Genomic DNA, 12729 nt, shown 5'->3' with positions numbered 1-12729 from the left:
GGTTTTATATCCCAGAAAATTGGGGTTTTCGTCCAGCAAATAGTAAATTCGTCACAGAACACACACAATTTACAGAAATATTGTATACGGTGCAATATGACCTAAGTTGCTGATTCGCCTAAAACCCTGCAACGACCAACCGTCAAATCTATCCGTTATTGGCTTGTTGACTGTATGAAACTGATTCTGGGGAGCCTACGTGACAACTGGTATTTTTCATTTTAATGTACCGCTTACTGACATAAACCACGATACAACAAAGTAGATTGACACGATGCAACAATGTAGATTTTCGCATGCATTATCGTAAAAAAAATGTATTATTTGGTAAACAATGAACGGGGAACTACCGCATATTAACTTTCACTAATATCATCGCAATGCATGAGGGGAACGTCACTGGAAACTGGCTTATACATATATTTTATACACGCTGTATAAAAAATATATATACATATATATATATATATATATATATATATATATATATATATATATATATACACGCAATTGTACACATACAATAAATATGTATATTTTAGTGCAGACGATGAAAGAAGTATATATTATATGCGGCCCGATTTCTTTTATTTGTGAAAAGTATTTGATGTTTTAATTTTATTACATCTTTCAGTTGCCTTCTTACTAGGTCTGTAATCCAATAATCGTCGAAGATGCCGTTTAATTCCAAACCTCACAATAAGAGCAAGTTCCCTTACTATTGCTCCCTACTATCTTCCCATGATGCTCCATAGAAATCAGCAGTTCGCCATTTTGGCGTTGAATGATACAGTTACGATTTCTTAGTTGCGGAGTGCACGGGTTACTTTAGTGTTGCTATGCTGCTGCTGAGTAGTGCAGTATTATGACGTTGTATGATACCATTGTCAATATACATTATAAAATGATAACTTATGGTAAGCGCTTAAGTTAACGCTTATTACACGATTAAAAATATCGTGCAGTTGTATCGGGAATTTTTTTTTTTTTTGAAGCTCTAGTGTCGTATGGTTGCTACGTTGAATACACTCAGCATTAGTGATAGCTCTTGTTGACAGAAACTGCGGTAGAGCTGTTTGAATTTTTAACTTAACTTACAGAAAACTCGCTTTACGCTATACAAAAACATGCATTTCATATGTAATTATTTAATTTATATTCCATCCTGTGAATTTAGATGATCAACAATATAATTTAATTAATGAGTGATCAGAATTTAGATTTGATTTTAGAATATCCGATGGAGTGAAACATATCAGATAAATTCACTGAAATCGATTTTAGAATATTTTAAGCTTTCAACAACCATTTTAAAACGTGGTGTGAGACGATAAATACAATTGTGTATCTTCACATCTTGGATAAATTATATCTTTCCTGTTGTGAAGATGGGATCAAGAATTCCAAGTGACAAGGTAAGTGTGAATTTTAGATATCCTTATTCTACACTTCGTTACTGTTATGAAATGTAAGGCAGTCGAGAAATAGGCCATATTTAGAAAAATAAAATAAAAAAAACCCATTCTGCTCTACTCTATCATATCCATTGATATTTGAAAAGTTTTCCATTACTTTTGTAATTTAGTTATTTTTCTGAGAATGTAGCTAATCCGACAGTAAAACATCATGGAAACTCGAATATTATATATTTTAGAAATATTTTGTATGAATAGTCCTAATTGCTGAAAAAATAAATTTTCTTATTGTTACCAGATTGAAAATCTTACTAGCAGTTCCTTTGGACTTCTTTTGTTATTTTGATAATTTTGTTGCAGTTTGCTCTAGTATGTGCACACACACACACACTATATATATATATATATATATATATATATATATATATATATATATATAGCTACTTGTGATGCTTGCTCAATAATAATAGAGGAGACTGAAGTATATCGTATGTTGAAAATTTTATTACACTAAATGTTAGCAATACAAAAATTGTTAATGGATTCCATGGGTTTGTTCAAATATTATTGAACAAGTGTTGGCTACTACTGCCTGTTTAGGTACATGCGAGTTATTCAAGTCTTTTCTTTGAGGGGTATGGATCTATCAGTACTACCCAATACTGTGGTGGCCTGAGGAATTATTCCAAACTTATAATGAGGAAACATGATATGATGGGATTAACAGTGTTTCTGCAGGAAACTATGTTGTTGTGTCTGCTTTTTGTTGTAAAAACTGTCACAGCGTTGAGAGAGGCTGGAAGATACCCATACCTTCCCTGTAGCTGCACATTTTTTTAGACTGGAATCCAGGTTTTCCATAATGCCAATTTTGTTTGATGAAAGAAGGAGACTTTGTTGAACACCCAGTCATCCTTCACCTGAACATTAAGATTCAGATCTGAATCTCAAAAACTTGTATTTCTACCGTGGACTCCAACATGTCAAATACTTCTCCGAGTTAAGTATCTCTGATTCTGTTTCTTTCTCCCAAAAAATGATGGGATTAAAAGTGTTTCTGCAGAAAACTATGTTATTATGTGTTGACAGTGTGCTTTTTATTGTAAAAATTGTCACAGCATTGAGAGAGGCACCCATACCTTTCCTGTAACCTGCACATATTCCCTTTAGAGAAAGTGGGGCATCTTGTCAAGGGCTTGCCTCTGAAAAGGTAAGCCCTTGGAAGACAAGTTTTGCACAGTGATAAATTCATGGTAAATTCATGTATTCAGTCTGAATACATGTTACCATAGTGATGGCCCAAAAGTGAGAGAAAATGATCCATGTGTAATTGGGAAAAATTCAAGCAACTAACCACGAATTGGAAAGATATAATGCATTATTTATTTTTGGCTTTTAAAAGTGATGAATTCTGTTACTGAAATCACAATAGTGAAATTATCTTGAAAATTTCTGCCATCAGATATAGAATAATAGAAAATTTCTTCCACTGGATATTTATAGAATAATAGGAAGTTTCTTCCATTGAATATTTATGTAGAAGAATAGATACTGCAGCTGAATTATCTTCTCAAAAAAATCTCTGATGCAGTCATTTGAATAATTGTCAACATCAGTTAGTAGCCCTCTGTGGTCCCATTTTACCTGGTGTTTGAAGGATTTTGGGAGAATCTGCAGTAACTATTCTTCTAATAGATTAATAAATAAAATAAATTTCCATTTATAGTCAGGATCGCTGAGGCAAGAAAAGTTTAACTTCAAGACTTTTATTACAGCTAGTTTATCAGTCGACAGCTGATAAAGGGCCATGCACTTTTTCTGGCAGTGTATGGGCTTGATTTTGTGTTGTTTAACTTTTGTATACCCAAAATAAGATACACCTGTCTTTTTATTTGTTCCTTTTAATAAAGCATCTTTAGTCTTTATGTAACGGGGGAACTACCAGTGATGGATTTCATGAAATTTTAAAAAATATTTGTCAAACCATTCCAAATTTAATTAAAATCACACCAGTTGAAATCTAGCAATTGATATTTCTTTTTTCTGTACAAATTGTATTGAAAAAAGAAAATCATAGATTAAATGTAGTATTATTAGCATTAGATAGTCTGTATTACATAACAATACTTTGTGTATTGTTATGTAATACTGATGAACATGGTGTGGCTTGTGAAGATCATCATAATCATCAGTCATTTTCAATCCACTGCAGTATGAAGGTCTCTCCAGCAACTTTCCAGTTCCTTCTGTTTTGTGAAATGGCCATTCATTTATTGCCCACGAGCTCTTGAATTTCATCTGCCCATCTCTGTTGTTGTTTTCCAGGTTTTCTTTTAGCTCCTCTTGGGTACCATTCTGTTATTTTCTTAGTCCATATGTCATCATGTGTTCAAGCAATGTGTCTTGCCCAAGTCCATTTCAGTTCTTTAGTTTTGATAAGAATGTGTCTTACTTGAGTTTGCTGCCTAATCCATGTGTTTCTCTTCTTGTCCAATAGTCTGATTCCTAATGTAATTCATTCCATTCTTCGCTGTGTAGTTCTCAGCTTCTCTTCCATTCTTTTGGTGAGTGCCCAAGTTTCACTTCCCTAAGTCATGGTGGGGAGTATACATGGGTTCATTATTTTACATTTCAGACAAATTGGGATATTGCTCCTCAGTATGTGACTGTTTCCTGAATTGCTATCCATCCGAAATTTATTCTTCTCTTGACTTCCAACCATTTATCATTATTACAGTTAATGATTTGTGCAAGATAAGTATATGAATCCACCTTTTCAATTTCTGCTCCTTTAATTATTATATCCCTTCCTGTGTCATACTTGTTCATCATTACTTTTGTTTTTACCATTTTTATCTTTAGTCCAAAATCCTTACTAACTCTGCATAACTGATTAAGGTTTTCCTCTAATTCTTTGGGATTATGACTTGTGATCACAATGTCATTTGCAAATCATAAATGGTTTAGGTACTCTCCATTCACATTGACTCCTTTCTGCGACTAGCCCAATCTTCTGAAAGCTTTTTCAAGGGCAGCAGTAAACAGTTTTGGAGATAGTCTCCCCTTGTCAAACTCCTTTCTCAATTTTAAATTTGTTACTGCCTTTGTCTAGTCTAATAAAGGAGACAGCATTCTCATATATTTTCTTCAAAATCATAATGTATGTGATGTCTATGCCTTATCTTTCCAGTGCCCGAAACATTGCCTTATGCTGCATGGAGTCAAATGCCAGACATAATGGCGTTTTATATTCATTTGCTTTCTCCATTAGCTGTGATATTACGTGAAGGTGATCCATAGTTGAGAATCCTGTCGTAAAGCCAGCTTGCTCTTTCTGTTGATTCTCGTCAAGTGTTCTTGCTAATCTGTTAGTAATGATCCTTGTCAACAATTTGTAGATGTGGGACAACAAGGTAATTGGTCTATAATTTCTGATTTATCTCTTTTCTTATGCAGCAAAATTATGGTTGCATTATTCCACTTCTTAGGCGGCACGTCTTTCCTAATGTATTTTGTGAAGAGGCTTGCTAGTTTCTGTGTCATGTTTCCTCCTCCCAATTTTAACAACTCTACAGTAACTTCATCTTGGCCCTGGGCTTTTTGATTCTTCATTTTCTTCAGTGCATGTTCTGTCTCATCAGGAAGGATATCGGGTATGTCGTATGTGTTGCCAGTTTGTGATCCATCTTCCCCACTGCTGGCATCATTCCCTTGCTCCTAATATAATACTTTATAGTAGTCTTCTGCTATTTGAATTATGCCTACTCTGCTATTTATAAGTACACCATCACTATTCTTCAGATTCAGTATCATTTGTCGTTCTGTATTACTGCTCATGACCGTTGATTTAAGTCCTTTGTTTTCCCTTAGTGCTTGTTCTACTTTTCTTGTGTTAAATCCTATGTCCTCTCTGGGTCTCTTTCTAATGGCTTTGCATAACTCAGTATACTAAATTTTGTCCTTGTCAGTGTTAATCTTGCTCTTCATTTGTCATCTTCGGTTCATCATGACAAGTGTTACTTGACTAATTTTTTTCTTCCTTGGATATCTTTTTGCCTATAGGATTTCTTGGGCTTTATCACTTTCAGAAAGTTGTATTCCTTGTTTGATATCTTGGTCCTGAAAGGTCTGCAGAAGCTCAAACTTGTTCCTAAGTTCCAGTACATATTGCTTTTTCTCCTCTTCTGTTATCTCAAAGACCTTCGTATTATTTACTTGAGTCAGTTTTTTTCCTTTCTTTTCTTAAATCTATATCAAGTGTACATCTTACCATTCTGTGATCACTTCCAACATTTACCTTGTTCAGGATGGTAACATTGTTCACAGTATATCTTCTGTTAGTGAGGAAGAAGTCAATTTCATTAGTTGTTAATTCATTTGGGCTTTTCTGTGTTGACTTTCTGTTCACCCTTTTCTTGAAAAAAGTGTAAAGTGATAATTGCTCAGAAGAAAGGGTTAGTGACATGCACAATATTCATATTTTGCACTTTTCATGACATGCCAAACTTTAAATAAATCTTGAAAAAATCTGGAAATGGAACAAATAATAGCATTTAATATATGCATATTTTTAAAAAAAATTTATTTATAACTTTATAAATACAGTATAATAAACAGAAATATATAGGCAAATTCACACATTTTTAAATTTTGTGCATTTAATGATTTTTTAAATTGATAAATGGAAGAAGCTAACAGCTTCATCAGTATAGTTCATGCACATAATTTTTTTTTTTTTTTTCCTCAATAGAATTAATACTTTTTTAAAAATAAAAGGTGTAAACAAGTTAGTTAATGTATGCAGTGCATTATATTTCATGTGTTCAATTTTTTCTTAAATTGAATATTATTTATTTTTCTGTGATTAACAGAAGTTAAAAGTAGATACAGTTATCTCCTTATCAAATGATTACTAAGATTATAACTTTAGAGAACACTTAAAAAAAACTACTTTCAGATTCTCGAAACTTAGTCACTCAGTTTAATTACAAAAACTGTATATTTATTACTCTCTTCCTTCCATATACTCTTATTTTTTTTTTTATTTTTTATGAAACAAACAATCCTCAGCAGCTTTCACTCTTCCCTCTTACGGCAGTGAGAGGATCAGAGAGGAAGCAGAGAGTGCAAAGAATTTCTGGGTACAACCAGGTTGTCATGCATGGAAACTGAACTTGGCCTGTTCAATGTAAGCTCGCCTAGGTACATCTTTTTCCAGTACATCTTTCAAAAAGACAGTTTCAGACAATTAGAAATTCTTAATAATTGTTGGATCACGTGGGAGGCTTTTTTAAATAACTTGAACTAGAAACAAATGCAGAATTTGATGTTTTGTAGTCAGTTTCCCATGCTACCATTACTATGAGTTAAAAGTAGAACAATTGTGGTGGAATGTACCTGCTGTGTACACTTACTATTCATTTTGAGAAAATAACAAATAATAATTAAAAAACCATACCAAATAAAAATGTGTCTATGTTTAGGAAGGTGCAGAAAATCACAAATTGTTATCTTCAGCCAACAATTAATGCAGGCACGTTATTTTCAAGTTACAACTCACAGGTATAGTGTTGACACTGTATGGTTAACCACATTTCGTCTCCCATCCTTTCTGTACACATTGTACTCACCATATTCAAATTCTGCAGCCTCTATAGCTGGGTGGCACAATGTTTCTGCTATCCCTTTAATGTCTGTATTTATTTACTTAACCTGTACTTCACAATTATTAAATATATCTATTGTCCTTAGAATTAGTGGTAGAAGCAAGTATGTGTGTATCTGTTTTTAATTTTAGTATCCCTAACACTGCATGTCCAGGTTGCTGCATGACCTAGTAGTCTGTTTTATTGTATTAATTAAATAAATTCAATTATTTACTTAATAATTGAATGACAGATATCATTATTATAATATAATTAATTTTAATTAATAATGTAAATTAAATTATAAAATAAATTAGTACAATTATTTGGAGTTAGAATGACTGCATATTCTTTTTTGCAGGCCAGGATTTAAACTGCTTAATGAATGAATTGGTTTAATGCTGATAATAGAATAAACTTTGCCCTCAGAGTTGCCTGGTAGTGCACTACTTTTAAAAGTAGTGCATTGTGAAAATGTTAATCTGCCTTTTTATTTAAAAGATGAATCAATGGCTAAGTGACTGATTACCCTTTTTTTAGGCACTTCAGCATATGCATAAAGTGCCTATTGTCTTCACTATGTCCATCCATCTGTCCATCTCCATATAATTACTCCTAGTAGATGGATGTTAATAAAATTTTATATTTGGCTCTTTTAGAAAGATTTGTTAAGCTATTCCAAATTTCATTAAAATTGGACCAATAGAAATCCAGCAATTATTATTTTTTTGTACGTGTGTCCATACATAATAACTCTCATCTCAGTGTATGGATTTTCCTGAATTTTGTATTTAATTCTAGTAAAAAGATTTATTCAGCCATCCCAAATGCCAGGCACTGATTGGGGGAATGAATGGGCAGTATTGGTGGATGCACTGAAATGAAATGTTTTCAGTTCATGCATAAAAGTTGCTTTTTACTCCTTTTTTTTTTTTTTTTTGTTATAAATCATGAATTATTACTATTTGCTAATGTGCCTGAAATGTAATGCAATTTGTAGATTAACTAACTTGTTTATGATGCAGTGACATCATCAAAACTTATCTGCCAGTTGCACTATTTTTAAATAAATGTGTTTGAAAGTCATACATACTTTGCTTCATGTAGGCAAAGTCAATTCTGCTGTGAGCATTAGACCATTGAATTAAGTTGGCACTTCAAATCGTTAACCTTCAATCACTCACCCTCAATTATATTCTCTTTTTTGTTTTAATTTTTAAAAAAATTAATTTTTAGATTTTTTACTTAATTTAAAATGGTGATGTATTAATTATGATTTGCTAAACCAATTATAAAATATTGAATAAAAATAAATGAGAGAAACCAATAATAATAATAATAAAGATTTTATCTTACTCTTTTAAAAATTTTCAAGATTACTCCCCCCACCCCATTGAAACTCGGATGCTTGCAAGGCATCTGGCAAATATAATATGAACATCTGTATTTTTGTCAGCTGTTCATGTTCAGCTGACAAAATCAAAGCATTACGGCAAGATTAGACACCTGTCACTGGCATCTGACAGACACTACGTGGGAACGGGAGTTGCCTAGAAGAAAGGTAGATGCTTTTGCTCACCTGGGCATCTGTATTATATTTTGTAGTTCATGGTATATCAAAATGAAAACAGAAAATACTGTATAACCAGTTAGAGAATATTGGTGTGGAAAGGAATTCATGAATTTAGTTATTCTGAGGTTTTTTTTTTTTTTTTTGTAACTTCTTTTGGTGCCTGTTGTGCAAAGGTCATATTTTCCATACTCTGGTTATGCAACTGATGTTCACACTTATATAATGATAGTGATTGTAAGTGAATATGCCATTATTGACCATTTTAAGAGAGCTCATAATGTAATATTGACTGCAAAACAAGAGTAGTCCCAAGAATGTTGATCTCCATTTCTTGTGAGTCACCTCTTCAAGGAGACCGAAAAATGGGGAGAGATAGTCAGTTCTGGGGACTCTCGTTGTAAACTGTGAACATCAGGTAATCGTATGTAGGAACTAGTGCACCATGACCAAACAAAGTAGTTGATATACCAAAGGGACATTAACATTTTTTAAATTAAAATTCAGGAAATATGTTTTAAAAACAGGAAATGTATGTAAGTTTCCAAGAACAGTGAACAAATGTTGTAATGAAGCTTTAACTGGCCTTTTGATATTATTTATTTAGTTTCTTAAATAAAGGTATTAAAAAAAAGAAAAAAAAATTCTATGGGTGGTTCAGCCAATGAATTAGTGGCTGGTAATACTGTACAACAAAGGTTAGCAGCTATGAAGTTGAACTGCCAGTTCTTTGCATTGTGATTGCTGTGGCTGTATCTTGCAGTGGTTTCAGTAAAGGTACAGCATAACGATTCTTAGTTGACACTAAAACTGTTCACAGCATTTTTTTACTGAACAAATTATGCTGATTGGAGTATGATTTGTTCCATAAAATAGTCCAATCATTCATATCCAGCTTTTAATAGGTTAGCTTGAAAATTAAAGTTATGGAGCATTTTGTAATAAGTTTCTTATTTAGCTTTGATATAGCAAACTTTATCTTTTAAATTGATCAGCCAAAAATAAATATTTGAAGTTTTCTCATTCACAAAAAACTTATGCTGTTTATCTTATGGAGCTTTGTGTACATGCACAATTGTCATAAGCAGTCAATAACTGGGAGTGACCCAGTAATTTAATATTTCTTGGTCTTTTTTTTTTGAATTTGGTATGCTGGTAAGTAATAGTTAATATATCATTTGTAATTATTTTAATGTATAGATAAAAGTTAATCACATAAAGAAATTTAAATAGTTTTAATTTTCACTGAATTTTTCTTTCTTTTTTTATCAATGGACCATCTAATATCACACTGTCATGTTGATTGACATCTGCTGCTTTGAGAAGTTGCCATTATGTGACTTTAATGTATAATGCATGTCATATGCTGTAGTAGGTAAATTATGCATGCTATAATTTATCTGCTGCAGCATATGAATTAGTTTCGTTAAGTTTGAAGAAAAGTTTGGAATGCAGTTCAGGAGCACTTTTGTGTTAAAAGTCTTCTGATTTTTGATTTATAAATGTTAACAAGTATGTATAAAGGTTGGGAGGGTAGTTAAATGCCAATCAGGCTGAACTTTTTCAGAATGATATGAACAGGCTTCATGGGTGGTCTGCAAAATGGCAATTACATTGCATTGTAATGCTGCAAAATATCAGGTTCTGCATTAGAGAAATAATAGCCCAAGAATAACTTCTACATTAGACAATGTAGAGCTGAAGTGTGTAAAAGAGGAAAGAGACAATCAAACATGAAGATTAGCATGCACTGTAAGCAAGTGGTCATGCACAAAATCCCATCCATGGTCCTATCAGTGATTTACAATGGTTTGCTGATAAGTTCTAGGCTTATAATAGAAAGAAACAAGATAATCCAATTATGTACATAGTTTATTGAACATATTTGCCTTTCATCTCCAAGTGCTTTCTGAAACAGTGTTCCAGCATTTGTAAACCTGTCAAATAGAAATCAAAAGACTGCTTCCCAAGCCATGCTTCTCTTGCTCATATAATGCAAATTTGATACACTTCAAATGTTTTTTGAGATTTAGGAAGAGGTAGTAGTCCGAAAGTGCAAGATTTGGTGGATATGGGGGAATGAAGTTGCTGGAAGCCTAGTTCAACCAATTTAGTGTGTGTGTGTGTGTGCACTGGAGCATTATCCTCCCTCTTGGCTTAGCTTTCCTCTGTGTTTGGCCTTCAATTCCTCCTTCAATTTGTCCAAAAGTGTTGGATAATGCTCATCAGTTATTGTTTTACTTTTTTTTTGAGTAGTCAATAAACAAAATCCCATCCATGGTCCAAAAGACAGTGGCCATGGCTTTCCCAACAGACTTCTGGGTGTGAAAATTCTTTGGATATTGTGCATACTGTGCCTCCACCCCTTCAACTGTTCTTTGGTCTCTGGATCATAATGAAACAACCATGTTTCATCCATGGTTACAATTTGCACCAAAAATCATTGGCACTTTTCTCAAAATGCTAAAGAATGGCAGTTGATGACATGCTGTCGCTTTTGATCAGCATTCAGACATTTGGGGCCCATTCAGCAGAAAACTTTGGCATGTTCAAAATGTCATGAATAATGTATCCAACACGTTCCCTGGGCATGCCTAGAGTCTCAGCTATCTGTTTAGCAGAAATTCATCTATCAGACAGCATCATAGTGTAAATGGCACCAACATTTTCAGCCACTGTTGCAAACTGGTCTTCCTTTCTTCTCTGCATCCCCAGTGTCAAAATAAAATCCATTTTAAATTTTGCAAACCAGCTTTTGATGGTTGAATAGCATGGAACTGGAGATATGTCGAAAAAATATCAGCATGAATTTCCTTTGGTGTTTTCCCACGTATAAACAGCTTTTTCATAACTGCTCTACTTTAAGTTTTGTTGAAAGTGATGTTTTGTGCTGACATCCTTTGTTCAACCTCTAAAAAAAATAAAAATGGATATTAGTTTTTTTTTTTTTTTTTTTTTTTTAGGAGAATGGGCTGTTTAACATAAGAAGATATGCTCTTTCATAATTTGACACCAAATTGCCAAAAAAAAAGGGAAGTGGATTGAACCAAGAATTTATCAGCATCTTCTCATACTCTATCTTTTCACATAGGGATGAGTTTATCATTCCATTATACAATTTACAAGTTAATGGTGAGACTGCATCTGGAATATTATGTTCAGATTAGGAGGTTGCATTTAAGGAAAGACAGTATTAGTAGTGGCAAATGATGCAAGGAAGCAAGTTGATATAGCATCAGCCAAAAAAAAACCTACCTACTTCATCAATTCTTTAGTTGTGTCCCTCACAGTTCAGTATTGGACTCCTTACTGTTTTCAGTATTTGTTTATTAACATTCAGCTTCTTGAATGGATTTCAAGGCAAAAAGAGGAAGGAGTGTCCTCATGAGAAGAGTCTACAAAGGTGTGGATTGCAGAGCTAATAAACGAGACATCTCATTGGGGGACAGTAACTGCTTGGTATATAATGCACCAAGTGGAGAGAGTAAATTGAACAGTGGTGGAATTTTCATATTTAAATGGGACACAGAAAGGAAGGGCATAAATATTATTGGGGAAAACTAATAGACTGGGCTTCAATAAATTTTTTGTTTGATCAGCATGTTATTGACAGTCTGAAATTTAAGGAGTAACTGGATCAGTACTAATGGTAGGTGGAGTGTGATAAGAGAGATACAGGTTGTATGGACAAAGTTTTTTTTTTATTTTGCTAATGCAACTGAAGCCTAGCTTCCTTTAATCTGTGGCCTTTATTAATATATATTAATTGCATCACCTGTTATTAGGCTGAAAGTTGCTGGTTGTTCATGAAAATTTATCCCTGACTGTAAGCTGGCACTCCTGTAGAACCTTTTATTTGCCAGTGCTCCCGAACATGTTGCAGGTTGGTGTCATTAAGGGCCATTTGAAGACTGAGTGAGCTGTTTTTCTTTCTCTTAGCAGTGTGGCAACAGTACTTGATGTCACTGCAAGCACATTTTCTAAGCACTTTATGTTTTTTTTTTTTATTTTGTTTTGTTTACCCCAGTCAAACATTTAATGTGAATAAACACCAAAATTAAAGGAAGTAAAATTTTTCCTCCCATTTATGGTATCTTCT

The 12729-nt window shown here is 33.3% G+C and overlaps 1 protein-coding gene across 1 annotated transcript in view; it reads left to right on the top strand.

The window, feature by feature from the left end:
- The first annotated feature begins 1237 nt into the window (after positions 1 to 1237).
- The window catches only part of LOC150080746 (ubiquitin-like protein 3), a 75724-nt gene continuing 64232 nt past the window's right edge, over positions 1238 to 12729 (top strand). The window contains exon 1 of the mRNA XM_090382102.1: positions 1238 to 1415. Coding sequence (XP_090238228.1) covers positions 1389 to 1415 — 27 coding nt within the window. The 5' untranslated portion in view covers positions 1238 to 1388. The remainder of the gene's footprint in view (positions 1416 to 12729) is intronic.

This window comes from Mastigoproctus giganteus, chromosome 9 (assembly GCF_048544385.1).
Source record: "Mastigoproctus giganteus isolate SK-2022 chromosome 9, ASM4854438v1, whole genome shotgun sequence".
In the NCBI taxonomy this organism is placed as follows: Eukaryota; Metazoa; Arthropoda; class Arachnida; order Uropygi; family Thelyphonidae; genus Mastigoproctus; species Mastigoproctus giganteus.
The sequence above is the reverse complement of the archived record's forward strand: the minus strand, read 5'-3'. Positions and strand labels throughout refer to the sequence as shown.